Consider the following 27,888-nt stretch of genomic DNA (forward strand, 5'->3'; position numbering starts at 1 on the left):
GTCTTTTTACATGTGACTGTGGCTCACGAGTAAGAAAGGTTGGGGACCCCTGCTCTACACAATTACAGACCCAATGGAAGGCCAATCACTTCTTTCTCGCCTGTGACATAGTGACATAGTGACACATAATGTGAAGGGACTTAATAGCCCAACCAAACACAAGATGGCTGCCTTATATTACTTGAAACTGAGAGCAGATATGGTAGCATTAGAAGAAACCCATTAGGCCATGTCAGGCCCTTCCCCATTTCTACACAGATGCGCAATAAATGCCAATTCATATCCAACGAAAAAATGTGGGGTAGCAATTGCTTTCCACTCTCACGTACAATTTTCCCACAATTAGTTCTCAGAGACCCAGAAATCCTATTAGTAGGTCAAGTAAATACCACATAGTAATCATGGACAGTTTTTTAACGTATGCTCATTATTACATCAACATGACCAAGCCATAATAGAAGTTATGGGGGGCTTTATTATGATTTTAAATCCTTGTCTTGTACAGTCCTTAAGAAGGATATTAATGAGCTGGAGAGAGTGCAGAGACTGCAACTAAACTGGTAAAGGAGATGGAAGGGTTAAACTATGAGGTTAGACTGTCAGGGTTGTTTTCTCTGGAAAAGAGGCGCTTGCGAGGGGACATGATTACTCTGTACAAGTACATTAGAGGGGATTATAGGCAGATGGGGGGGTTCTTTTTCCCCATAAAAACAATCAATACACCAGAGGCCCCCCCTTTAGATTAGAGGAACGGAGCTTCCATTTGAAGCAGCGTCGGGGGTTCCTCGCGGGGAGGGCAGTGAGGGGGTTGGGGAATGCCCTTCCTAGTGATGGGGTAATGGCAGATTCTGTTAATGCCTATAAGAGGGGCCTGGGTGAGTTCTTGAACAAGCAGAATATCCAAGGCTATTGTGATACTAATATCTACAGTTAGTATTAATGTTTGTATATATAGTTTATGTATGTGAGTGTATAGATTGGTAAGTATAGGTTGTGTGCTGGGTTTACTTGGAAGGGTTGAACTTGATGAACTCAGGTCTTTTTTCAACACTATGTAATTATTTAACTATGTTAACTAGTGAAACTATTAAATAATATGAACTTGATATTTGACAACACTTACACCCTGCAGATCTAGAATTCAGTTTCTATTCACCCCCATATCTCAACAGGCTATCCCAATGGTAAAAACCTTTGAAATGTCCTCTTGGTCGGACCATGCAACCATCTCACTATTCATGACATTACCAACCACCACACTAAAGCGGCAGATTTGTTGATTCTCTGCTCTCAGTTCCCTCTATATCTGCCAGCATAGCTGACGCCACAGAGGAATATTGGGTATGTAATCTAGATTCTCCAGGACACATATCAACAATTTGGGGCGCATACAAGGTTACAATACGTAATACACATAAACAGAAGGCTTTCCTGGACACTGTGAAAGCTTTAGAAACAGAAATCAGAGACCTGGAGACACTACACTTACAGATAGCCACTTCAAATACGCTCCCCCGCTTAATAGAAGCGAGACACAAACCATACAAACCACACAAACCAACTACAAGCCATAATGCTCACAAAAGCAGATAAAGCTCTTACATAGTCAAAGGCAAGATTTTTTAAGCTAAAAGACAATGCAGACGGCTTGCTTGTAAGAAAACTCCGCCCAGACACAGGCTATCGCCCTATCGCATCCATTAAATCTACGTCTGGGAATAACTATTTGCTTATCCCTTAGATATACTAACAGAATTCAAAAACTTCTATACTACCCTATATACTTCACAGAACTTATCCTTACCCACTGGCAGAGAACAACTATTATACTATCACATTACCTAGAATAAAACCCTCAGATAAAGCCTTCTTGAATTCCCCCATTACAGTAGTGGTAGTTAAACTAGCCATCAAGCAATTAAAAACAATACAGCTCCAGCCTCCCTAACGAGCCTCCCCAACTTTCAAACATACATTTTACAGAATCACAGGCAGGTAGATTTAAATAAACCTGAAGCCCTACCTTGGAACCTTCCAAAGAAGGATATAGTTGACTACCTCAAAATTAAACTTTCTAAATCATATACTACCTTATACAGATATAATTACTAACCAAAATATCAACAGTTGTTCCGTCTCCTCTGCTTCTGCTCTGTTTCTCTTCTCTTTGTAGGTCTTGGCCTTTTGCAGAAGTTCTTCAAAGTAGATAGTTGAGTAGGGAAGAGCTGGAAGGTTCAGTGTGGGACTTCCAGCCTCCCTGCTCTGTAGAGAAGCCGTCCTCTCCCTCCATCTCACAATGCAATGCTTCTCTTCTCTTTGTAGGCCTTGGCCTCCTTCAGAAGTTCTTCAAAGTAGATAGTTGAGTAGGGAAGAGCTGGAAGGTTCAGTGTGGGACTTCCAGCCTCCCAACTCTGTACAGAAGCCGTCCTCTTCATCCATCCCACAATGCATTGATTCTCTTCTCTTTGTAGGTCTTGGCCTCCTTCAGAAGTTCTTCAAAGTAGACAGTTGAGTAGGGAAGAGTTCAGTGTGGGACTTCCAGCCCCCTTACTCCTATAGAGAAGCCAAACACAGATTTACTCCAAACAGCGCCTCCTGCAAACCAGCAGTTCACATGGATCTACCAAATAGCCAATCACAGCCCTTATTTGGCAACTCCAAAGAACTTTTTTCATGCTCATATGGCTCACCAACACGTTTTAATTCTGAATGTGGGGGGTCCCTGATCTATAGCCTATATGTAATTGGATAGTTAGGTGGGAGGCAGGTATGGGGGGGCAAAGATCTCCCAAGATCAGATACTTCTTATAAAATGGACATAAGAACTATATTTTTGCTGTTACTTAAAAGCTTATTTTGCTCATTATGTGCATTAAGAATTATACATTTACTCTGCCCTCCCTTGGCTTTTGTTTTTCTCCCATTTTTTATGCCTGGTTCCTATCTTAGTTGTGTTCTTTTACATAAATCCCTACACGTGGGTATGTTGCATTGGTTGTATTATATATCTTTACTTGTGTTAGGGTGCCACCTATTGACTAAAGTCACATGTACATAGTGACGTGTTTACCCGGATCCCCTCCCAGCGTCCATCTTTGTGTGTAGTAAGTTCCTCCTAGTCACCATTTTACTTCCTATTCTCCATGTTTTAAGAGTTGCTATTGGGGTGGGTAGGAAAAGGCTACTACTTTATAAAAACCTGAGCCAGAATATTAGCAAAGGGATGGAATGCTTATGGGCCTTCTGTGGAAATATGGGTTTCTTCTTATGTGTGACTGCATTTCAGACAACCTGCAACCCAGCTTTCTGCAAGCCAACACCTACACGCTCGTGGCTATACAAGCAAGCTGATCTGTGAGTGTTTAGATGTTCTTTTGCATTCATTTTACTTGAAAAGTCAGTGACCATGTTATAAGGGCAGTGAAGGAATCGACAAGGTTCTGTGCATTTCTTTCCTGCTGAACCTGGGCAAGTCCATCATCAGGACCAGAGACCTACACATACCACAAAGCAAATGTCAGGCTCAAAAGCATAATAAAACAACAAGGCTATAAAAGATCAATTGTTAATAACATAAATGTTAATTGTTTCAGATGTATATTATATATCTATAAATTGTCCAACTGCTGCCTATAGGTAATGACCCATAAAACAGGTCCCCTGAAGTTTTTGGGTTGGCAAGCTGACTTCTCTACCTAATATGGGTCCCCCAAAGAAAAGAGTTGGGAAACCCTGCCATAAGCATCATGGGTGGCTGTCTGTAATGTTCCTTCTCAATAGTAAAACTGGGGCTCTAAGACAACAAAGAGACCTTTTACTAAAAGACAAAGTCCTGGGCTGCACAATTGCAGGAGACCAGGTTGATAAGAGCGACCGTATCATCAGGGCCCACATGGAATTAATTATCACTATTGCAATGTCACAGGTTGATGAACAAGTGGCCATTCCCCTCTACCTCACATTTCTCAAAGCTCTATGATACAAAGCACCTGTACAGCAATAGGTCTGGAATACGTTTGGTCTTTAGGCACAATATAATGCCTGCTCCCATTATCAAAAAATTATATCGATTAGAGACTCTACACATTGTTAAACTGTTCAAAGGGGTTCATAGAAGCAGTCTCAAAGGCCTTAATAAAGCTTCAGATACTGCCCTACCACAAGTTAAAAGAGAAGGAGGTCCATTTTCTTGGATGCATAAACTAAGCCTATAGCTGCTATGAAACAGGTTCAAGGTTTAAGGTAGCACCAATGCCTGAGTAGAGCATTCCTAGATGTGAACTTGGTACCTTGAACTCTACTACCTAGAAAGTCAGACATTCAAGCATTCTGCCTATTCTGGACTACATATAGAACCAGACAATATGTTCAACCAATTAGTATGAATGAGGGTGTCCACAACATCTGAATACAGAGTTTTGTTCTATTTCATTTTAGCCATGAAGAACATAAACCAGACAGGTCTTTATAGATATTGACAGGTCTAGAGTTCATTCACCAATGTAGCCATTGTCATAAAAGGTAGATACCAACAGAAGTAAATGTCAGACTTGCCTGGTACACACGTTGGCCTGGAAGTCATTGGGCCATGGTCAGTTATGAGACACTGGACCTGTGGTGGCCAAGCAAAAGCAAAAGAAGGACAATCTTGCTTGTTTACAGACGTTTATGTGCAGTATACTCAAGTCATTGAGTCTATGGATACCTACAATGTCAGCAAAGATCTTATTCTAGTATCTACACCTAAAGGTAAGCTTCACATCCCCTTATCATACACAGTAGGGCAGAACAGATCCATTCTGCAGCACTTCCACCTCCAATAGAAATGTGTGTAGTATAGCACATCGCCAGCTGCTTCTAGAATAGGCGGAAGATGGAATAATGTTACGTTCTACAAGAGAGCAGGAATTCCTAAAGGCCAATTCCAAATTAAAGGTCAACAAGCATAAAGGACTGGGACACATCGCTAGTCATGGTTGGAAGGTAGATAAGGAAGAAGTGGAAGTTGCAAATACGGGGCCATAAAGCCTTTTGATTGGACCCTTCATGGATCATATGACTTTGTAAACTCTATGGTCCACTTGTAGCACATATTCTAACCAACACCTCTTCAGGAAGATGCACCAGTGGCCAATGGGCTGCATTACAATGTCATGGTTGAAGTTGCTCTATATACTTTATACCTTCATTTCCATGGTTCAGGGAAGAAACCCAAAGAAATCTGGTTCGGTTGTTGTTTTTCATTCATTATTTTTTTTCTGTTTTTCTTACAGATCTCAGGAAGAGGCCACCAGAGGAACTGCTCAAATGTTTTTGAACCAACATAATGTAGTTTATAATGTAGTGGTATCTAAGGGTACTTGGCAAAAAGAGCGTTGCCTCTCCATGGCCGCCGTTAATAAATTATTTTTAAATAGAATAGACAATAGTAATAAATATATAAACAAAAATGATTCAAGACCAATTTGAGGGTCACAGAGGTGACCCCCAGACTCATTTTTGGTCTTCTGAGGTAGCAGTTAAGAAACCCTGGTCTAGTATAATGTTTAAAACATATTGTACTATATAAATTGTGTTATGATGCCACCTATTGACCAAAGTCCCATAAGTACATAGCAATCTTCTGATTTAAGTTCAAGCCCCTCCCATCCTCCATCTTTGGGTGTTTTCTAGGCTTTCCCAAGTCTCCATTTTATTTCCTGTCCTCCAAGTGTTAAGAAGTGCTGTAGGGGGGTAGTAAGGGAAGGCTCCTTTTGACCACCAACACCTGACCATCTACTTGAGTGGAATACTCCCTACTCAGCAATTGCCCTTTTCCCTGATTCTGGAAGAAACAGATTTCCTGGATACCAAGTTTCTTGGTGAGTTCAGCAACTTGGAAAGGATTGTCAGCAGTGCTTGTATCCAGCTCCATGTTGGCCAAGCACAGAGGTCTCAGGGGGAAGACAAGTCACTATTGCAACAACCTAGAATACAAGTTAAGTAATAAAACCCCTTCCATTGTATCTCCTGTATCTTTACTTCCCTTGAATTCTGCCTTTTCCTTTATCTCATCTTTCCTCATACTCCCCTTCCTGTTTTCCCTTTACTCATATTGATCTTTTCTTCTCATTTCCACTTCTTCCCCCACTTCTCACTCTTCCTTCTGACCCCTTGATGGTTCCACTTTAGAGTAAAGGCTTAGAACATGAAAAACAAAGATCTGTTCTTTTAAGTTGGTGGTTAACATGCACCTTGGGCAATGGGGGGAATGGGTTCTTTAGAACTTGCCACCTATAATAGAATGATTCCAATGCAGTATGTTAGAGAAAGGCTCCTCCCTAAATAAAATCAATAGAAGCTGAGGGGAGCAGGGTTAGTTACACCTAATGTAGGGTTAGGAGGGGGAGACATTTGCTATTAAGTGCAGTAGGTACTGCAATTACTAATCTGGAGAAGACATTTGCTGGGCAGAAGTTGTGAGAAGTCCCTCTGGGTGGGTAGCTCCCTGAATATCTGGGGCAGGTACTTTTTGTGCCCATGGGGCATGGATGGAGGCACACAGTCACATTCTTTCAGTAAGGAAGTTACAGCCAGTTCCCTATATGGAGAAAGTCAATGTGACTCTGTACATTCTACTGTTGGTTAACTTTTGAAGGCCAACTTTACCTTTAATTCTCACCAGTAGTCCCTCTTTAAATGCAAACAGGAAACTATTTTGTAAATAGAGGAATATATAATATTATATAATACATTAAATACATTAAAGGGGTTGTTCACCTTGAAATAAACGTTTAGTATGATGTAGAGACTGCTGTTCTTAGTTTGCTGTTGGTCTTCATATTTTATTATTTGGTTTCTGAATTATTTTGCATTTTGTTTGGCAGCTCTCCAGTTTGTCATTTCAGCAGATATTTGGTTGCTAGGGTCCAATTTAACCTAACAACCAGGTAGTGGTTTGAAAGAAAGAAAGGAATATGATCAGAGGAGGGGATTATATAAAGATAAGTAATAAAAAGTAACAATAACAATGTTTTTTTTGACCAGTTCAAAACTAAGAATAGGCCATTCTATATCTCTCTAATATATATATATATATATATAATATACAGTTTGGTCATTTCCATATGGGACCAAAATGTAAATTATATCCTTATAAACAGAGCTTAGTGATGTCATCAGTTATAATTGGTGCTTAGAGATGTAATTTCTGACTCACTGACACTTGTATATAATAATAAGTAAAGTACCCCCTGTTGGAAAATATAAGGATATTAGAGGTCACCTCGGCTTCCATGACCTGTATTCTTTCCCAGTGCAATCACTCATTTTTGTTGCTTTACATCCCTCCCACTATACAGCTTTTTAATGACAAATACTGGAGACAATTTTGTCTAATTCTGCTGATAATCTTTAGTAAACGATGTGAGGCAACGTACGCAGCATAAATGGAACAATAGCTCATATAAATGTGTGCCAGAAAACTTGCAATGATAGAAGAGCTCTTGCATTAGTTCTGGCGCAGGCCGTTATTAATGTTTATCACTCTGTACCTCTTCATTACATATTATATACTATATATATATATACAGTATGGGTTTGCAACCCCTTTAATGATAATAAATGCTAATGAATTGTATGAGGCAGGCCAGCAGGGAGAAGATCATGTTAAGGTGCCCACTAGTGATGAGAGAATCTGTCCCATTTTGGCAAAAAATTTGTGAAAATGCGGCAACCATTTTTTCTGATCTGTTTTCCAGTTTCTTCCCTTCTCATCCATTATTCTCTTCTCTTTTTCTCCTACCCCCCCTGGGTTTTATACCCTTCAGAATCTTAAGTTCTCTTTTCTACTGTATAGATCCTCTATCACCTGCCTCCATAGCCCTACCCCATTTCCCCCTGTCTCCCCACCCTCAATTCTCCATTACCTGCCTCCATAGCCCTACCCCATTTCCCCCTGTCTCCCCACCCTCAATTCTCCATCACCTGCCTCCATAGCGCTACCCCGATTTCCCCCTGTCTCCCCACCCTGAATTCTCCATCACCTGCCTCCATAGCCCTACCCCATTTCCCCCTGTCTCCCCACCCTCAATTCTCCATCACCTGCCTCCATAGCCCTACCCCATTTCCCCCTGTCTCCCCACCCTGAATTCTCCATCACCTGCCTCCATAGCCCTACCCCATTTCCCCCTGTCTCCCCACCCTCAATTCTCCATCACCTGCCTCCATAGCCCTACCCCATTTCCCCCTGTCTCCCCACCCTCAATTCTCCATCACCTGCCTCCATAGCCCTACCCCATTTCCCCCTGTCTCCCCACCCTGAATTCTCCATCACCTGCTTCCATAGCCCTACCCCATTTCCCCCTGTCTCCCCACCCTCAATTCTCCATTACCTGCCTCCATAGCCCTACCCCATTTCCCCCTGTCTCCCCACCCTCAATTCTCCATTACCTGCCTCCATAGCCCTACCCCATTTCCCCCTGTCTCCCCACCCTGAATTTTCCATTACCTGCCTCCATAGCCCTACCCCATTTCCCCCTGTCTCCCCACCCTGAATTCTCCATTACCTGCCTCCATAGCCCTACCCCATTTCCCCCTGTCTCCCCACCCTCAATTCTCCATCACCTGCCTCCATAGCGCTACCCCATTTCCCCCTGTCTCCCCACCCTGAATTCTCCATCACCTGCCTCCATAGCCCTACCCCATTTCCCCCTGTCTCCCCACCCTCAATTCTCCATCACCTGCCTCCATAGCGCTACCCCATTTCCCCCTGTCTCCCCACCCTGAATTCTCCATCACCTGCCTCCATAGCCCTACCCCATTTCCCCCTGTCTCCCCACCCTGAATTCTCCATCACCTGCCTCCATAGCCCTACCCCATTTCCCCTGTCTCCCACCCTCAATTCTCCATCACCTGCCTCCATAGCCCTACCCCATTTCCCCCTGTCTCCCCACCCTGAATTCTCCATCACCTGCCTCCATAGCCCTACCCCATTTCCCCCTGTCTCCCCACCCTCAATTCTCCATTACCTGCCTCCATAGCCCTACCCCATTTCCCCCTGTCTCCCCACCCTGAATTCTCCATCACCTGCTTCCATAGCCCTACCCCATTTCCCCCTGTCTCCCCACCCTCAATTCTCCATCACTATCACCGTACCTCTATACCACCATACCCCATATTGTCCTGTTTCACTACCCTTAGTTTCTCTATCATATTCCTCCTTTGCTCTTACACAAGTATGCACCCCCAGTTTCTTCATCACCTGCTTTCATTACTCTTTCTTAGAGTAGCCATAAGGGGATTATAGGAGGGAATCAATGTTAAAGGAACAGTAACATCAAATAATTAAAGTGTTTTAAAGTAATTAAAATATAATGTGCTGTTGCTCTGCAAAAAACTGGTGTTTTTGCTACAGAAAAGCTACTATATAATAAGCTGCTGTGTAGCCCCAGGGGCAGCCATTTAAGCTGGAGAAAAGGCACAGGTTACATAGCAGATAACAGATACGCCCCATATAATGGGGGTTTGTCTGTTATCTGCTAAGTAACCTGTGCCTTTTCTCCTTTGAATGGCTGCCCCCGGGGCTACACAGCAGCTTATTTATATAAACTATAGTAGGGTTTCTGAGGCAAACACACCAATTGGAGCAATGCAGGGCAACAGCACATTATATTGTAATTACTCTTATACACTTTCATTTTTTGGTGTTATTTTTCCTTTAAAGGCCCCATCATACATGGGAACAAAAAAAACAGTATTTACAAGAGCATTAGTGGACGACACATTTATAATACATATATATATATATGAAATATACGTAATTTCAAGATTGATTCAAATCATATTTGCTCTGTTTTCATAATTTTCCCTCATTAAAGGAGTATCTGGTGCATATTGTAGAATTGTCTAGTAATTGTAAGTCCTAGGAGCCCCCTAGGTTAACGCACAGGGCCCTAGAGTGTTATAGGGTTTCTCTTGCTGGCAGGGTCAAGCTTGGTCTTTAAACATACAGCCCGGTTAGGCTGATCATGCTAGGCCCCGCCCCTTCTGGCTCCATACTACAGGATACTTATAAAGAATTACTCCTTACTATCTTCCATAAGAATTCATTGTTTTACATTGCAGTTAATGGATAAGGACACATATTTGCCTATATTTGCTTTGAATAACAAATTGCAGAACCCCCAAACCACAACAACTAAGCAGAACAGCAAGAACATCTGTCTCCAGAGAGAAAATGAGAATTAAATAAAATCACAAATCAAAAGCGGAAGTGAAATTGTGTTTGCTGGAGGCTTGGGTGTGGGAGTCGGTACATGGGGCGCAGTATAAGCTGGGGGGACAGAGAGCCAGTACAGCCTATGTAATCCAGGGACGGGCAATAGGTATGTACCCCCCGCCCCTCATGAATACACAAGTGATGTTTTATTAATGGGGGCAACGAAGTGGAGCCCAGAGACCTACAATGATTAATGCTACAAGGCAATGCAATAAAAATAGTTCATTGTGCCTGTTTTTGGCACGCTGCCTTCCAGTTTGCAAATGACTCCTGTAGTCACATTCTTCCAGTAACTGGTGGATTTCCGGCTATCTACGGAAAGCCATGGGACATATAAGTGATATCGCTGTTTCCTTTAGAGCTGGGATCCCCAACCTTTTGTACCTGTGAGCCACATTCAAATGTAAAAAGAGTTGGGGAGCAACACAAGCATGATAAATGTACTTGGGGTACCAAATAAGGGCTGTGACTGGTTATTTAGTAGCCCATATGTTGACTGGAAACCTACAGGAGGCTCTGTTTGTTAGTATTCAACCAAAGCTTGCCTTCTAACCAAGAATTAAAAAATAAGCACCTGCTTTGGGGCCACTGGGAGCAACATCCAAGGGGTTGGGGAGCAACATGGTGCCCCCGAGCCACTGGTTGGGGACCCTTTTTTTTTTTTGGGAGATTCATTCGCGTTTCACTGATAACTTTTTTTCACACCTTAGGCTCCATATTTAAGCCTCCATATTGTTCACCTGTTCACACTTCAGACTGTAGGAGCAGTGCCAGCATTTTGTCATTGTATGTGCTCTCTGCCCTATGCTGCCTGTGCGTGCCATACTCTGCCTGCCCTATGCTGCCTGTGTGTGCCATACTCTGCCTGCCCTATGCTGCCTGTGTGTGCCATACTCTGCCTGCCCTATGCTGCCTGTGTGTGCCATACTCTGCTGCCTGCCTGTGTGTGCCATACTCTGCCTGCCCTATGCTGCTGGGTGTGCCATACTCTGCCTGCCCTGCCTGTGTGTGCCATACTCTGCCTGCCCTATGCTGCCTGGGTGTGCCATACTCTGCCTGTCCTATGCTGCCTGTGTGTGCCATACTCTGCCTGCCCTATGCTGCCTGGGTGTGCCATACTCTGCCTGCCCTGCCTGTGTGTGCCATACTCTGCCTGCCATGCTGCTGGTGTGCCATACCTGCTGTCTATGCTGCTGTGTGTGCCATACTCTGCCTGCCCTGCCTGTGTGTGCCATACTCTGCCTGCCCTATGCTGCCTGGGTGTGCCATACTCTGCCTGCCCTGCCTGTGTGTGCCATACTCTGCCTGCCCTATGCTGCCTGGGTGTGCCATACTCTGCCTGTCCTATGCTGCCTGTGTGTGCCATACTCTGTCTGCCCTGCCTGTGTGTGCCATACTCTGTCTGCCCTATGCTGCCTGTGTGTGCCATACTCTGCCTGCCCTATGCTGCCTGTGTGTGCCATACTCTGTCTGCCCTGCCTGTGTGTGCCATACTCTGTCTGCCCTATGCTGCCTGTGTGTGCCATACTCTGCCTGCCCTATGCTGCCTGTGTGTGCCATACTCTGCCTGCCCTGTGCTGCCTGTGGGAGGTAAACCAGGCACTGGTTTGTTCTGGGAGTTTGTTAGCAGTTAGAAATAGCCATTATATGGTCCCTAAGGTGTGTAATTATGTGCTGGGGGTTCCACAGGGGAGGAGGAGGCATATGGATTTAAGGTTGTGTCATTATATGACATAATACTGTATAATTCTTTCACATATGAATGAAGGACGATATCACTACAGTGAGAACCAACCATTTGGGTTTTTGCTGCGCTGCCACCATTAATGCGGGTATGGTCTTAAAAGCTCTCGTGATAACATGGGTGTGGTTTGAAGTGGGTGCAGTTTAAAAAAGGGGAGTGGTCAAAACTGGCTTCCAATATGGGCCCTTTACCACATAGGCCAGAAAAATTCCGTCCCTTGGTACCGCAGAAGTTGGACAGCCCTGCAATAGGCCATGCCCTTTCCAGCTCCATGCCACTGGATACTAATATAGATTTCCCAATTGTTTTCATTTCTCTAGTTTCCCTAAGAATGTAGGATTTTATATTACAAATAATGGGTAAAAAAAAATATTTGCCTATAGGTAAAATATAACAAAATAGAAACAACTTCTTGAAACAAATTGCAAAACTCCCAAATGATGGAAAGGCAAGAAAATCTCTCTCCAATGAGAAAATAAGAACTGAATAAAATCACAAATCAAATGCAGAAGTGAAATTGTGAGTGTTTGTGTGAGGGTTGGATGCGGACGTCAGTAGTTGGGGCACAGTATAAGAGCGGGCGGAACAGGGACAGATGGTAAGTGCAGCCTGTACAATCAAGCAGCTCAGGGACGGGTAGGTAACATCATTTCTATTTGCTTTAATCCACAGCCGACATTTTATTTTCAACAATTGCCCCGACAATTGCAGACACTGTATTCTGTATTGTGGTACCAGAACTGGGGTAAGCATGCGATTTACTGGGTGCAAGTCAGCTGCATGAGTGGGGGGCGCAATGTGCAAATGGAGCCCCGGGAGCTCCTCAAGGCAGGGGATAATCCCAGGGGGGCCTTTGCATGTTGCTGGTACCATAAACATCTCTTTGTTGTAGAAATAATGCATTTCACTTGCACATTAATGGCAGAAAGCCACAAATGCAACATCATTTACCTACCACCGAAGTTGCCTCTTGGTGCATGTGGTGGTACGTGCTAACATGGGGTAGTCCTCTATAAATGTGCCCTGACTGACTTTTGCACCTTGCACTGTACTAAAGAGTTATGACGCAAAGCATAAGCACAGAGGAGTGTGTATAATAACATAAATATAATAATAATACATGTATGAAAGTCTTGCATCTAATGAACCCTGAACTCTCCTCAGTACCTTGTGTGCCGATACATCCAATTACAGACTGACTGCAGCAAGTGCTAGATCATTTTCCTAACATGCCATTCCCAGTACTGTAGACAAAAAGACAACACTCGGTGTCATTTGTTTAAGAAGTCTTACTTGTTTTTGGGTGTTTTTTTGCCTCCTGCAGATAGAACTCTTCTTAAAACCATTACAGATATTGGACAAGTAATTCTAATTTTTAAAAATGATTTCCCTTTTCTCTGTAATAACAAGGCAGTACAGGTATGGGACCCATTATCCAGAATGCTCGGGACCAAGGGTATTCCGGATAAGGGGTCTTTCCGTAATTTGGATCTCAGTACCTTAAGTCTACAAAAAAATCAATAAAACATTAATTAAACACAATAGTATTGTTTTGCATCCAATAAGGATTAATTATATCTTAGTTGGGATCAATTAAAAGGTTCTGTTTTATTTCTACATAGAAAAAGGAAATCAGTTTTAAAATTTTGAATTATTTGATTAAAATGGAGTCTATGGGAGACGGGCATTCCGTAATTCGGAGCTTTCTGGATAACGGGTTTCCGGATAAGGGGTCCGATACCTGTACCTTGTATGGAATGGTAACTAAGATATAATTACCCCTTATTGGGGGCAGAACAGCCCTATTGGGTTTATTTAATGGTTAAATGATTCCCCTTTTCTCTGTAATAATAAAACAGTACCTGTACTTGATCCCAACTAAGATATAATTACCCCTTATTGGGGGCAGAACAGCCCTATTGGGTTTATTTAATGGTTAAATGATTCCCTTTTCTCTGTAATAATAAAACAGTACCTGTACTTGATCCCAACTAAGATATAATTACCCCTTATTGGGGCAGAACAGCCCTATTGGGTTTATTTAATGGTTAAATGATTCCCTTTTCTCTGTAATAATAAAACAGTACCTGTACTTGATCCCAACTAAGATATAATTACCCCTTATTGGGGGCAGAACAGCCCTATTGGGTTTATTTCATGGTTAAATGATTCCCTTTTCTCTGTAATAATAAAACAGTACCTGTACTTGATCCCAACTAAGATATAATTACCCCTTATTGGGGCAGAACAGCCCTATTGGGTTTATTTCATGGTTAAATGATTCCCTTTTCTCTGTAATAATAAAACAGTACCTGTACTTGATCCCAACTAAGATATAATTACCCCTTATTGGGGCAGAACAGCCCTATTGGGTTTATTTAATGGTTAATGATTCCCTTTTCTCTGTAATAATAAAACAGTACCTGTACTTGATCCCAACTAAGATATAATTACCCCTTTATTGGGGGCAGAACAGCCCTATTGGGTTTATTTAATGGTTAAATGATTCCCTTTTCTCTGTAATAATAAACAGTACCTGTACTTGATCCCAACTAAGATATAATTACCCCTTATTGGGGCAGAACAGCCTATTGGGTTTATTTAATGGTTAAATGATTCCCTTTTCTCTGTAATAATAAAACAGTACCTGTACTTGATCCCAACTAAGATATAATTACCCCTTATTGGGGGCAGAACAGCCCTATTGGGTTTATTTCATGGTTAAATGATTCCCTTTCTCTGTAATAATAAACAGTACCTGTACTTGATCCCAACTAAGATATAATTACCCCTTATTGGGGCAGAACAGCCCTATTGGGTTTATTTAATGGTTAAATGATTCCCTTTTCTCTGTAATAATAAAACAGTACCTGTACTTGATCCCAACTAAGATATAATTACCCTTATTGGGGCAGAACAGCCCTATTGGGTTTATTTAATGGTTAAATGATTCCCTTTTCTCTGTAATAATAAAACAGTACCTGTACTTGATCCCAACTAAGATATAATTACCCCTTATTGGGGCAGAACAGCCCTATTGGGTTTATTTAATGGTTAAATGATTCCCTTTTCTCTGTAATAATAAAACAGTACCTGTACTTGATCCCAACTAAGATATAATTACCCCTTATTGGGGGCAGAACAGCCCTATTGGGTTTATTTAATGGTTAAATGATTCCCTTTTCTCTGTAATAATAAAACAGTACCTGTACTTGATCCCAACTAAGATATAATTACCCCTTATTGGGGGCAGAACAGCCCTATTGGGTTTATTTAATGGTTAAATGATTCCCTTTTCTCTGTAATAATAAAACAGTACCTGTACTTGATCCCAACTAAGATATAATTACCCCTTATTGGGGGCAGAACAGCCCTATTGGGTTATTTCATGGTTAAAATGATTCCCTTTTCTCTGTAATAATAAAACAGTACCTGTACTTGATCCCAACTAAGATATAATTACCCCTTATTGGGGGCAGAACAGCCCTATTGGGTTTATTTCATGGTTAAATGATTCCCTTTTCTCTGTAATAATAAAACAGTACCTGTACTTGATCCCAACTAAGATATAATTACCCCTTATTGGGGCAGAACAGCCCTATTGGGTTTATTTAATGGTTAAATGATTCCCTTTTCTCTGTAATAATAAAACAGTACCTGTACTTGATCCCAAACTAAGATATAATTACCCCTTATTGGGGCAGAACAGCCCTATTGGGTTTATTTAATGGTTAAATGATTCCCTTTTCTCTGTAATAATAAAACAGTACCTGTACTTGATCCCAACTAAGATATAATTAACCCCTTATTGGGGGCAGAACAGCCCTATTGGGTTTATTTAATGGTTTAAATGATTCCCTTTTCTCTGTAATAATAAAACAGTACCTGTACTTGATCCCAACTAAGATATAATTACCCCTTATTGGGGCAGAACAGCCCTATTGGGTTTATTTAATGGTTAAATGATTCCCTTTTCTCTGTAATAATAAAACAGTACCTGTACTTGATCCCAACTAAGATATAATTACCCCTTATTGGGGGCAGAACAGCCCTATTGGGTTTATTTCATGGTTAAATGATTCCCTTTTCTCTGTAATAATAAAACAGTACCTGTACTTGATCCCAACTAAGATATAATTACCCCTTATTGGGGGCAAAACAATCCTATAGGGGTTATATAATGTTTAAATGATTCCTTAGTAGACTAAAGGAATGGAGATCCAAATTATGGAAAAATCTAGAAAACCCCAGGTCCCCAGCATACTGGATAACAGGTCACATATCTGTACTGCTCACTGCTATGTGTTGCTTGGAATATATATATACTAAGAGGGAAATGACCCCCCGGTGTTGCTATCTACAGAAAGCCATGGGACATACTAGGACTGAAGTGAAATCGCTGGTTACCTTTAGAGAGCCCCTCGTTTCCTTGGGAGGAACATCTGCCCCTCGCCGATAACTGCGCCTGAAAGGCAAACAGATGGAAATCTCACACACTCATATATTAATAACCCAACACAGATCGTATTGAATATAGAAACCAATACTTAGAGGCTTTTGTCAGTTAAGAACACAGAAAAGACTCACTCAAGAACCCACGTTCTAGTCACTCCTATGGTATGTTTAAAAGGTTATTTATCAAACTGTAACTTTCACCCATTGATAAATACACGTTTAAACATCCCATAGGAATAAATAGAATGTGGGTGAATTTTTATGTATTAAACTTTAAACTCACATTTTGATAAATCTGCCCCTAAGTGTCTTTAAGATATAAAAATGAGGTTGATGTTCTGCACGTCGCTGAGGCAAGTAACAGATATAAATTACTCACCATTAATTAGAAAAACCACAGTGACAGATCCGGTGCTGCTACCTGTTACATTGATGTTAATAGGGCCAGATGGTGTGGGGATCAGTGTTTAGTGTCAGACAGGGGGGGTTTATTGCATGTTAATTTAATAACATTTTATTGTTCAGTTGTGTGGTTGCTAGGGAATGTGGCACCCTGGGCAACAGGACCCTCTCCCCAAGCACTAACCCTGCTTCTATAGGAAATCCATGTGGGTAAAAAGAGGCAATGAGTGACTGAAAGGGAGAAAATAACAGACAGGAGGATTGGGAAATAGTAAGATAACATGGAGAGAAGATCAGAAATATAGAAGGAAAGGAAAAAACAAGAGAGCTGAGGGGGGGGGGGCATGACAAGAAGGTAAGTTACATGCAGAGAGGGGGGGCAGTTGGGGACCCTGTGTCTAAGGGTTCTCGGCTCACAGAACCTTGGTCATTACTTACAGCACCTCAGTCACTCTCTGACCCACAGTATTTAACCCTTTCTGGCTCTTTCACTCCTACACCTTATGGCCTAAAGGTCCCCATACACCTTAAGATCCGCTCGCTTGGCGATGTCGCCAAGCGAGTGGATCTTCTCCTGTTATCCTCCACCTAAGGGTGGGCGATATCGGGAAAATAAAGGCTAATTTGATCGTTTGGCCCCAGGGGACGGGTATAGGAAAAGTCAGTCTGGGGACCACATCAACGAGCCGATGAGCTCCCCGATCCGACTAGATTTTCTAACCTGCCCGATCGAGATCTGGCCGATTTCAGGCCAGATATCAGTCGGGCAGGCCCGTCGGTAGTGCCCATACACGGGCCGATTAGCTGCTGAATCGGTCTAAGGGACTGATATCGGTGGCTACTATCGGCCCGTGTATGGGGACCTTAAGTGTCACCCGGACCAGCACCCAACTGCTACAGACTGTCTCCTTGCTATGCACCCATATTGTTGCTTTATACTCCTGGCACAGCCCAATGCTATCTCAGAGAGTCGGCAGGGGCTGGGGCTGTTTGCTAAAGGCAATTACCTGGCACTTTGCCACTGAGAGACTGGAAAATGGATGCCAGCGACTTTAGAATTGGCACAGCAGCTCCTACGGGTGCCAAAGCAATGCCAGGGGAGGGACATTCTCCTTGTTAAACACAAATGGGGAGAGATCTCAAATAAATGGGGAGAGATCTCAAATGGCACAGCAGCTCCTATGGGTGCCAAAGCAATGCCAGGGGAGGGACATTCTCCTTGTTAAACACAAATGGGGAGAGATCTCAAATGGCACAGCCGCTCCTACGGGTGCCAAAGCAATGCCAGGGGAGGGACATTCTCCTTGTTAAACACAAATGGGGAGAGATCTCAAATGGCACAGCCGCTCCTACGGGTGCCAAAGCAATGCCAGGGGAGAGACATTCTCCTTGTTAAAGACATATGGGGAGAGATCTCAAATGGCACAGCCGCTCCTACGGGTGCCAAAGCAATGCCAGGGGAGAGACATTCTCCTTGTTAAAGACATATGGGGAGAGATCTCAAATGGCACAGCCGCTCCTACGGGTGCCAAAGCAATGCCAGGGAGAGGGACATTCTCCTTGTTAAAGACATATGGGGAGAGATCTCAATGGCACAGGCCGCTCCTACGGGTGCCAAAGCAATGCCAGGGGAGAGACATTCTCCTTGTTAAAGACATATGGGGAGAGATCTCAAATGGCACAGCCGCTCCTAGGGTGCCAAAGCAATGCCAGGGGAGAGACATTCTCCTTGTTAAAGCATATGGGGAGAGATCTCAAATGGCACAGCCGCTCACTACGGGTGCCAAAGCATATGCCAGGGGAGAGACATTCTCCTTGTTAACCACATATGGGGGAGAGATCTCAAATGGCACACGCTGCCTCCTACGGGTGCAAAGCAATGCCAGGGGAGAGACATTCTCCTTGTTAAAGACATATGGGGAGAGATGCTCAAATGGCACAGCCGCTTCCTACGGGTGGCCAAAGCACAGCCAGGGGAGAGACATTCTCCTCTGTTAAACACATATGGGGAGAGATCTCAAATGGCAACAGCGCTCCTTACGGGTGCCAAAGCAATGCCAGGGGAGAGACATTCTCCTTGTTAAAGACATATGGGGAGAGATCTCAAATGACACAGCCGCTCCTACGGGTGCCAAAGCAATGCAGGGGAGAGACATTCTCCTTGTTAAAGACATATGGGGAGAGATCTCAAATGACACAGCCGCTCCTACGGGTGCCAAAGCAATGCCAGGGGAGAGACATTCTCCTTGTTAAAGACATATGGGGAGAGATCTCAAATGACACAGCCGCTCCTACGGGTGCCAAAGCAATGCAGGGGAGGGACATTCTCCTTGTTAAACACATATGGGGAGAGATCTCAAATGGCACAGCCGCTCCTACGGGTGCCAAAGCAATGCCAGGGGAGGGACATTCTCCTTGTTAAACACATATGGGGAGAGATCTCAAATGACACAGCCGCTCCTACGGGTGCCAAAGCAATGCCAGGGGAGGGACATTCTCCTTGTTAAACACAAATGGGGAGAGATCTCAAATGGCACAGCCGCTCCTACGGGTGCCCAAAGCAATGCCAGGGGAGAGACATTCTCCTTGTTAAAGACATATGGGGAGAGATCTCAAATGGCACAGCCGCTCCTACGGGTGCCAAAGCAATGCCAGGGGAGAGACATTCTCCTTGTTAAAGACATATGGGGAGAGATCTCAAATGGCACAGCCGCTCCTACGGGTGCCAAAGCAATGCCAGGGGAGAGACATTCTCCTTGTTAAAGACATATGGGGAGAGATCTCAAATGGCACAGCCGCTCCTACGGGTGCCAAAGCAATGCCAGGGGAGAGACATTCTCCTTGTTAAAGACATATGGGGAGAGATCTCAAATGGCACAGCCGCTCCTACGGGTGCCAAAGCAATGCCAGGGGAGAGACATTCTCCTTGTTAAAGACATATGGGGAGAGATCTCAAATGACACAGCCGCTCCTACGGGTGCCAAAGCAATGCCAGGGGAGAGACATTCTCCTTGTTAAAGACATATGGGGAGAGATCTCAAATGACACAGCCGCTCCTACGGGTGCCAAAGCAATGCCAGGGGAGGGACATTCTCCTTGTTAAACACATATGGGGAGAGATCTCAAATGGCACAGCCGCTCCTACGGGTGCCAAAGCAATGCCAGGGGAGGGACATTCTCCTTGTTAAACACATATGGGGAGAGATCTCAAATGACACAGCCGCTCCTACGGGTGCCAAAGCAATGCCAGGGGAGGGACATTCTCCTTGTTAAACACAAATGGGGAGAGATCTCAAATGGCACAGCCGCTCCTACGGGTGCCAAAGCAATGCCAGGGGAGAGACATTCTCCTTGTTAAAGACATATGGGGAGAGATCTCAAATGGCACAGCCGCTCCTACGGGTGCCAAAGCAATGCAGGGGAGAGACATTCTCCTTGTTAAAGACATATGGGGAGAGATCTCAAATGGCACAGCCGCTCCTACGGGTGCCAAAGCAATGCCAGGGGAGAGACATTCTCCTTGTTAAAGACATATGGGGAGAGATCTCAAATGGCACAGCCGCTCCTACGGGTGCCAAAGCAATGCCAGGGGAGAGACATTCTCCTTGTTAAAGACATATGGGGAGAGATCTCAAATGGCACAGCTGCTCCTACGGGTGCCAAAGCAATGCCAGGGGAGAGACATTCTCCTTGTTAAAGACATATGGGGAGAGATCTCAAATGACACAGCCGCTCCTACGGGTGCCAAAGCAATGCCAGGGGAGAGACATTCTCCTTGTTAAACACATATGGGGAGAGATCTCAAATGGCACAGCCGCTCCTACGGGTGCCAAAGCAATGCCAGGGGAGGGACATTCTCCTTGTTAAACACATATGGGGAGAGATCTCAAATGGCACAGCCGCTCCTACGGGTGCCAAAGCAATGCCAGGGGCGGGACATTCTCCTTGTTAAACACATATGGGGAGAGATCTCAAATGGCACAGCTGCTCCTACTTGCTCTTACTGGTGCCTTACTGGTACCTTTGCGCTGCCCCTGCTACAAGCTGGAAGTCATTGAGTACTAGGGGGTGTGCTCCTGTGCCCTTATTACTCAAATAATGAATGAGCCCCAATGTGGGCACTGTGGTAGTTCCCGCTATAACCGCAGACAGTTGGCACAGTGGAACATTGTAGTGACAGGCCTATGTTCTGTACATAATCCCCTAACTGCCCTTTTGTCTTACAGGTCTCAGACTGGCGGCCCCTTTTGTCACCTCCTCACAACATGGGTGCTATCCGCTTCTTCATCATCGCCCTCCTCTTCCCTGCCTCCTGTAAGCCTCCTTTATCCATCATTCTGCCCTTTGTCAGGACACGGGAGGTGGAGGTCAGGGAGAATGTAATAAAAGAGGGAGCAAATCATTTCTTCTATATTAATAATACATTAATGTTCCCTGTTTCTATGGGTTTAAAGTTTACTAAATCCCCATTTGCAAACAGTTTACTAAGCAACCGGGTTCTGCTGCAAAATTACACAGGAATTCTAAGGAAGACTGCAGCATTATGGGAAAAAAATGACATATTATAAGGGTACCCCTCTACTATCTGTCAGGGGCCACTGGAAAGTGTAATGTAAGATCAAGGCTGCAATCAGGGGGTCGAAGGCAAGACAATATCTGGGACCCCAGTGGTGCTTAAAAAAAGCTCCTTCTTCTGGGGGGGGGTGGGTAAGGAGGCCCCCCTGTAATTGTATTGCAAGCCAAGTATTTCCATGGCATCCTTGAGTAGGAAATGTTTAATCTACATGAACTAAGCCAACATTATCCCTTTCCCTTTTTGACCAATGTAGCCCTATTAACTTACATAATGATGTGTTAGAACAGTTGAGTGGTTTTCTTGCCCTGCCCAGCTAAGCTGCCTTATTCCCCCCCCAATCTCCATTTGTATCAATGGCACATAAATCTGTACTCACTCCCTAACACTTTCTCCTGTAATTGTATCTGTAGCTCTGCAGAACCAAATCTCTCAACATCCAAATAATGTCACTGAGTACGAGGGAAATTCACTCACCATACAGTGCTCAGTGGATAAGGAGACAGACATCAGAGAGCTGTCCTTAACCGTACGTGTAAATGAGTGGGAAGTGATGTCTGTGATGGTACACAAGAGCATAAGTAATATAAATGAAGTGATATTTTCTGGAAAAATTCGTAATTTCTCCATAACAGCAAATGGTTATACCTGGAATATATTAGAATCAGCTTACTGCCGTTATGAAACTTGCCAAGGGGAATTAAGCAGGAATTATGAAAGGACAACTGAAGGTAAGTATAGTAGGGAGAGATGGTGCCTATAGTAGCAGTGGGGGGATAATAGCCTCTGGGAAGGGACTGGGGCTGTGGGATAGCAGGTATAGTAGGGAGAGATGGTGCCTATAGTAGCAGTGGGGGGATAATAGCCTCTGGGAAGGGACTGGGGCTGTGGGATAGCAGGTATAGTAGGGAGAGATGGTGCCTATAGTAGCAGTGGGGGGATCATAGCCTCTGGGAAGGGACTGGGGCTGTGGGATAGCAGGTATAGTAGGGAGAGATGGTGCCTATAGTAACAGTGGGGGGATAATAGCCTCTGGTAAGGGACTGGGGCTGTGGGATAGCAGGTATAGTAGGGAGAGATGGTGCCTATAGTAGCAGTGGGGGGATAATAGCCTCTGGGAAGGGACTGGGGCTGTGGGATAGCAGGTATAGTAGGGAGAGATGGTGCCTATAGTAGCAGTGGGGGGATAATAGCCTCTGGGAAGGGACTGGGCTGTGGGATAGCAGGTATAGTAGGGAGAGATGGTGCCTATAGTAGCAGTGGGGATAATAGCCTCTGGGAAGGGACTGGGGCTGTGGGATAGCAGGTATAGTAGGGAGAGATGGTGCCTATAGTAGCAGTGGGGGGATAATAGCCTCTGGGAAGGGACTGGGGCTGTGGGATAGCAGGTATAGTAGGGAGAGATGGTGCCTATAGTAGCAGTGGGGGGATAATAGCCTCTGGGAAGGGACTGGGGCTGTGGGATAGCAGGTATAGTAGGGAGAGATGGAGCCTATAGTAGCAGTGGGATAATAGCCTCTGGGAAGGGACTGGGGCTGGGGTTAGCAGGTATAGTAGGGAGAGATGGTGCGCTAGTAGCAGTGGGGGATAATAGCCTCTGGGAAGGGATGGGGCTGGGGATAGCAGGTATAGTAGGGAGAGATGGTGCCTATAGTAGCATGGATAAGCCTGGGAGACTGGGCTGGGGATAAGAGGTATATAGGAGAGATGGTGCGTGCAGTGGGGGATAATAGCCTCTGGGAAGGACTGGGGCTGTGGGATAGCAGGTATAGTAGGGAGAGATGGTGCCTATAGTAGCAGTGGGGGAAATGCTCTGGGAAGACTGGGTGGGATAGCGGTATAGTAGAGAGTGGTGCGTAATAGCCTCTGGGAAGGGACTGGGGTGTGGGATAGCAGGTATAGTAGGGAGAGATGGTGCCTATAGTAGCAGTGGGGGGATAATAGCCTCTGGGAAGGGACTGGGGCTGTGGGATAGCAGGTATAGTAGGGAGAGATGGTGCCTATAGTAGCCAGTGGGGGATAATAGCCTCTGGGAAGGACTGGGGCTTGTGGGATAGCAGGTATAGTAGGAGAGATGGTGCCTATAGTAGCAGTGGGGGGATAATAGCCTTGGGAAGGACTGGGGCTGTGGGATAGCAGGTATAGTAGGGAGAGATGGTGCCTATAGTAGCAGTGGGGGGATAAAGCTCTGGGAAGGGACTGGGGCTGTGGGATAGCAGTATAGTAGGGAGAGATGGTGCCTATAGTAGGCAGTGGGGGATAATAGCCTCTGGGAAGGGACTGGGGCCTGTGGGATAGCAGGTATAGTAGGGAGAGATTGGTGCCTATAGTAGCAGTGGGGGGAATAAGCCTCTGGGAAGGGACTGGGGCTGTGGATAGAGGTTTTAGTAGGAGAGATGGTGCCTATAGTAGCAGTGGGGGATAATAGCCTCTGGAAGGGACTGGGGCTGTGGATAGCAGGTATAGTAGGGAGAGATGGTGCCTTATAGTAGCCAGTGGGGGATAATAGCCTCTGGGAAGGGACTGGGTGTGGGATAGCAGGTATAGTAGGGAGAGATGGTGCCTATAGTAGCATGGGGGGGATAATAGCCTCTTGGAAGGGACTGGGGCTGTGGGATAGCAGGTATAGTAGGGAGAGATGGTGCCTATAGTAGCAGTGGGGGATAATAGCCTCTGGGAAGGGACTGGGGCTGTGGGATAGCAGGTATAGTAGGGAGAGATGGTGCCTATAGTAGCAGTGGGGGGATATAGCCTTGGGAAGGATGGGGCTGTGGAGAGTATAGTAGGAGAGTGGTGCCTAAGTAGAGTGGGATATAGCCTCTGGAAGGGACTGGGGCTTGTGGATAGCAGGTACAGTAGGGAGAGATGGTGCCTATAGTAGCAGTGGGGGGATAATAGCCTCTGGGAAGGGACTGGGGCTGTGGGATAGCAGGTACAGTAGGGAGAGATGGTGCCTATAGTAGCAGTGGGGGGATAATAGCCTCTGGGAAGGGACTGGGGCTGTGGGATAGCAGGTACAGTAGGGAGAGATGGTGCCTATAGTAGCAGTGGGATAATAGGAGGACATAAATAATTGTCACTAACACTTTGCATATACAGTAGGTACAATCTTCTGCATGGCAAAACACAAAAACTTCAACAAAACGGTCATCTGCAAAGACAACCAACCAATCATATCACTGACAGTAAACAGCAGTTATACAGATCGCCTTAGATTTTCTGGGACAATACAGAATTTCAGCATGACCCTAGAGAACCTTAACATAAATGATAGAAATGGATATTACTGTGGAGGCACAATGGAGGAGTCCAGAATCGATCTTAAGAAAGGGCAGACTGTCCTCAATGTTGTCAGCCAGCGTGATAGTAAGTTACGGGGGGCATTAATATTAACATTCACCATAATATCAACATGATAGAGATGTTCTGAAAGGTTTTAGAATTATCATTATTAGAATAATTTTATTTCACATCTCTGGTTTTGAAAATAAACATGTTATTGGGTTGCTAGGGTCCCATTTATACTAGTAACCAAGCATAACTACTGTTCCCTTTAGTACATTCCTTTTCATAAATATCTCTACTGCATTTAATAACCAGGTGGTTAGGGTGGTACTGCCTGGGGTGGAGGCTATGATAGATAATATTTGCCACCAGTTGTAACTTGTTCAGGGATTAGGTGATATACTGTAACTTCATCTTCAACTTTGAAAGTTAGAAATCATTTATACGGGTATGTGATCCCTTATCCGGAAACCCGTTATCTAGAAAGTTCCGAATTACAGAAAGCCTGTCTCCCATAGATAATTTTTAAAAATGATTCCTTTTTCTCTGTAGTAATAAAACAGAACCTTGTACTTGATCCCAACTAAGATATAATTACCCCTTATTGGGGCAGAACAGCCCTATTGGGTTTATTTAATGGTTAAATGATTCCCTTTTCTCTGTAATAATAAAACAGTACCTGTACTTGATCCCAACTAAGATATAATTACCCCTTATTGGGGGCAGAACAATCCTATTGAGTTTATTTAATGGTTAAATGATTCCCTTTTCTCTGTAATAATAAAACAGTACCTGTACTTGATCCCAACTAAGATATAATTACCCCTTATTGGGGGCAGAACAGCCCTATTGGGTTTATTTAATGGTTAAATGATTCCCTTTTCTCTGTAATAATAAAACAGTACCTGTACTTGATCCCAACTAAGATATAATTACCCCTTATTGGGGCAGAACAGCCCTATTGGGTTTATTTAATGGTTAAATGATTCCCTTTTCTCTGTAATAATAAAACAGTACCTGTACTTGATCCCAACTAAGATATAATTACCCCTTATTGGGGGCAGAACAGCCCTATTGGGTTTATTTAATGGTTAAATGATTCCCTTTTCTCTGTAATAATAAAACAGTACCTGTACTTGATCCCAACTAAGATATAATTACCCCTTACTGGAGGAAAAACAAGCCAATTGGGTTTATTTAATATTTTCTTATCTTTTCTTTCCTTATCTGGAAAACCCCAGGTCCCAAACATTCTGGATAACAGGTTCCATGCCTGTACCTTATATAGTGAATAACTGAATTAAAATGGAGTCTATGGGAGATGGCCTTTCTGTAATTTGGAGCTTTCTGTAATGGGTTTCCAGATAAAGGATCCCATACCTGTACTGTTTATAAGAATATCATTTACAGGATATTCCTGGCTCATAATTATTATAGATTGTAGGGTTGCACTGAACCCAGGATTTGGTTCAGATGCACCCACTATTTACATAGTGGTACCATGTGACACAGAGCCTCAGCCCCATTTGTCATTAGAACGGCAAATATTGATTTCATGTAATCATTCAGCCGGATATGATTCATTTATTTCCTGTATTCGTTTCCTTCGCAGATTCCCACACTGTAACAGTGACATGGCTTCTTATTCTTTCGTCCCTGCTACTGATTTGGTGGTGCTGACGAGCCAATCCTGTACCCCGGAATGCAAAGACCCACCTTCCCCCCCTGCAATTGCAATTAATGCACCAAATTAACATTAAATAAACAGAATTAATCACAGAACTGATGCAGTGAGTATTAAAGGACAACATAACCCCCCCCAGGTACACGAATAGTTAATCTTGGGGTTGTTATGGCCCCCTACCCAATCCCCCACTCACTGACAGGTACGAGTTAGGGAGCAGACGTGGGCGCTGCTGTATAACAGGCGGAGAGGCCAGGCCTGTGCCCGCTGATACTGTAATCTGCATATGGGGGTGTAAGGGTTAATCTCCCCTATCAGGGGGCAGTTTTTTTATTTAGTTCTGGTGCTGCCCAAGGGACCGGACCTCAACCTGCCCCCTTCCCTCATGAAACAGCCAATGCATTAACTACTGAAGTTCTGCAGAAAAGCTTTGCCATACCTGAGTAACAAGCCCTAGAATCTCCCTCCGTTTGTTTAAGTTTGCAGCGGCCATTTTAGCTTGGTCTCAGTAGTGTCTATAGCTCAGCTCACACGTTCTGATGGGAGGGGGAGCAGGAGAGGTGAGAGAACTGCGCAGACTCCTGCCCCGGGAATAAAGGATGTTTCTGAGAGAAGGAATTTGACACAGAAGAACATGTTTACAAAAAAGGAGACAAGAAATCCTGTGTTTCTTTTGATAGAGGAGCGTTTTTTGTGAGTGCTTATGGCTGTCTTTACATAGAGCTTACTGAGGTTTTACCGTTCTGTCTCCATAAGTTTTAGTATGTTATAGAATGGCTGCAACTTTTCAGTTGGTCTTCGTTTTCAATTTCTTATAGTTTTTGAATAATTTGCCTTTATCTTCTGGCTCTTTCCAACTTTCAAAGGGGGGTCACTGACCCCAGCAGCAAAAACTATTGCTCTGGAAGACTACAATTTTACTGTAACTACTACTTGTTATTATTTATCTTTCTATTCAGTCCCTCTTCTATTCATATTCCAGTTTCTCATTCAAACCACTGCCAGGTCTCTAAGGTAATTTGAACCCTAGCAACCAGATAACCAGATTCCAAACTGGAGAGTGGCAGAACAAGAAGCAAAATAAGTCAAAAACCACAAAAAAATAATAAACTGAAGACCAACTGAAAACTGCCTTCGAATATCAAGTTCTACATCGTACTAAAAGGTAACCACAGGCAACTTATCTCCCCACGTGATATTGCCCTTAGTAGTAAATTTCTGTATTTTTCTGTCTTTTGTATGATTTCCTGTTATGACTTGTGTTGCTTTTTACCTGATTGAATTGCATTATACAAATAAATGAGCCTACAAACATTACAATTACTTGGCAAGTCTGGGAAGTACTTTGTGCAGAGGAGAGAACAGTGCTCAGTGGTTCATGTAAGGAGATATTAAGATGGAGGATGAAGGGTAAAACTGCAGATCTGGGGAGGAATGAGTGAGGGTTGGGACTGGGCTCTTACAGTAACAGGAGGCTAAGGGGGTGC

The 27,888-nt window shown here is 44.0% G+C and overlaps 1 protein-coding gene across 2 annotated transcripts; it reads left to right on the forward strand.

The window, feature by feature from the left end:
- The first annotated feature begins 5,681 nt into the window (after positions 1-5,681).
- Positions 5,682-27,724, forward strand: LOC100495751. 2 transcript variants are annotated; one of them, XM_031894768.1, is made up of 5 exons: positions 5,682-5,861; positions 21,086-21,173; positions 21,846-22,163; positions 24,532-24,798; positions 26,330-27,724. In XM_031894768.1, the coding sequence occupies exons 2-5, from the start codon at positions 21,125-21,127 to the stop codon at positions 26,395-26,397; spliced, it is 702 nt and encodes a 233-aa protein (XP_031750628.1). In that variant the 5' UTR covers positions 5,682-5,861; positions 21,086-21,124; the 3' UTR covers positions 26,398-27,724. The 2 variants fall into 2 exon arrangements, with proteins under 2 accessions (XP_031750628.1, XP_031750629.1); XM_031894769.1 differs by lacking the exon at positions 5,682-5,861 and adding an exon at positions 12,410-12,638.
- The last annotated feature ends 164 nt before the right edge of the window (positions 27,725-27,888 follow it).

Source organism: Xenopus tropicalis, chromosome 10 (assembly GCF_000004195.4).
Source record: "Xenopus tropicalis strain Nigerian chromosome 10, UCB_Xtro_10.0, whole genome shotgun sequence".
Classification (NCBI taxonomy): Eukaryota; Metazoa; Chordata; class Amphibia; order Anura; family Pipidae; genus Xenopus; species Xenopus tropicalis.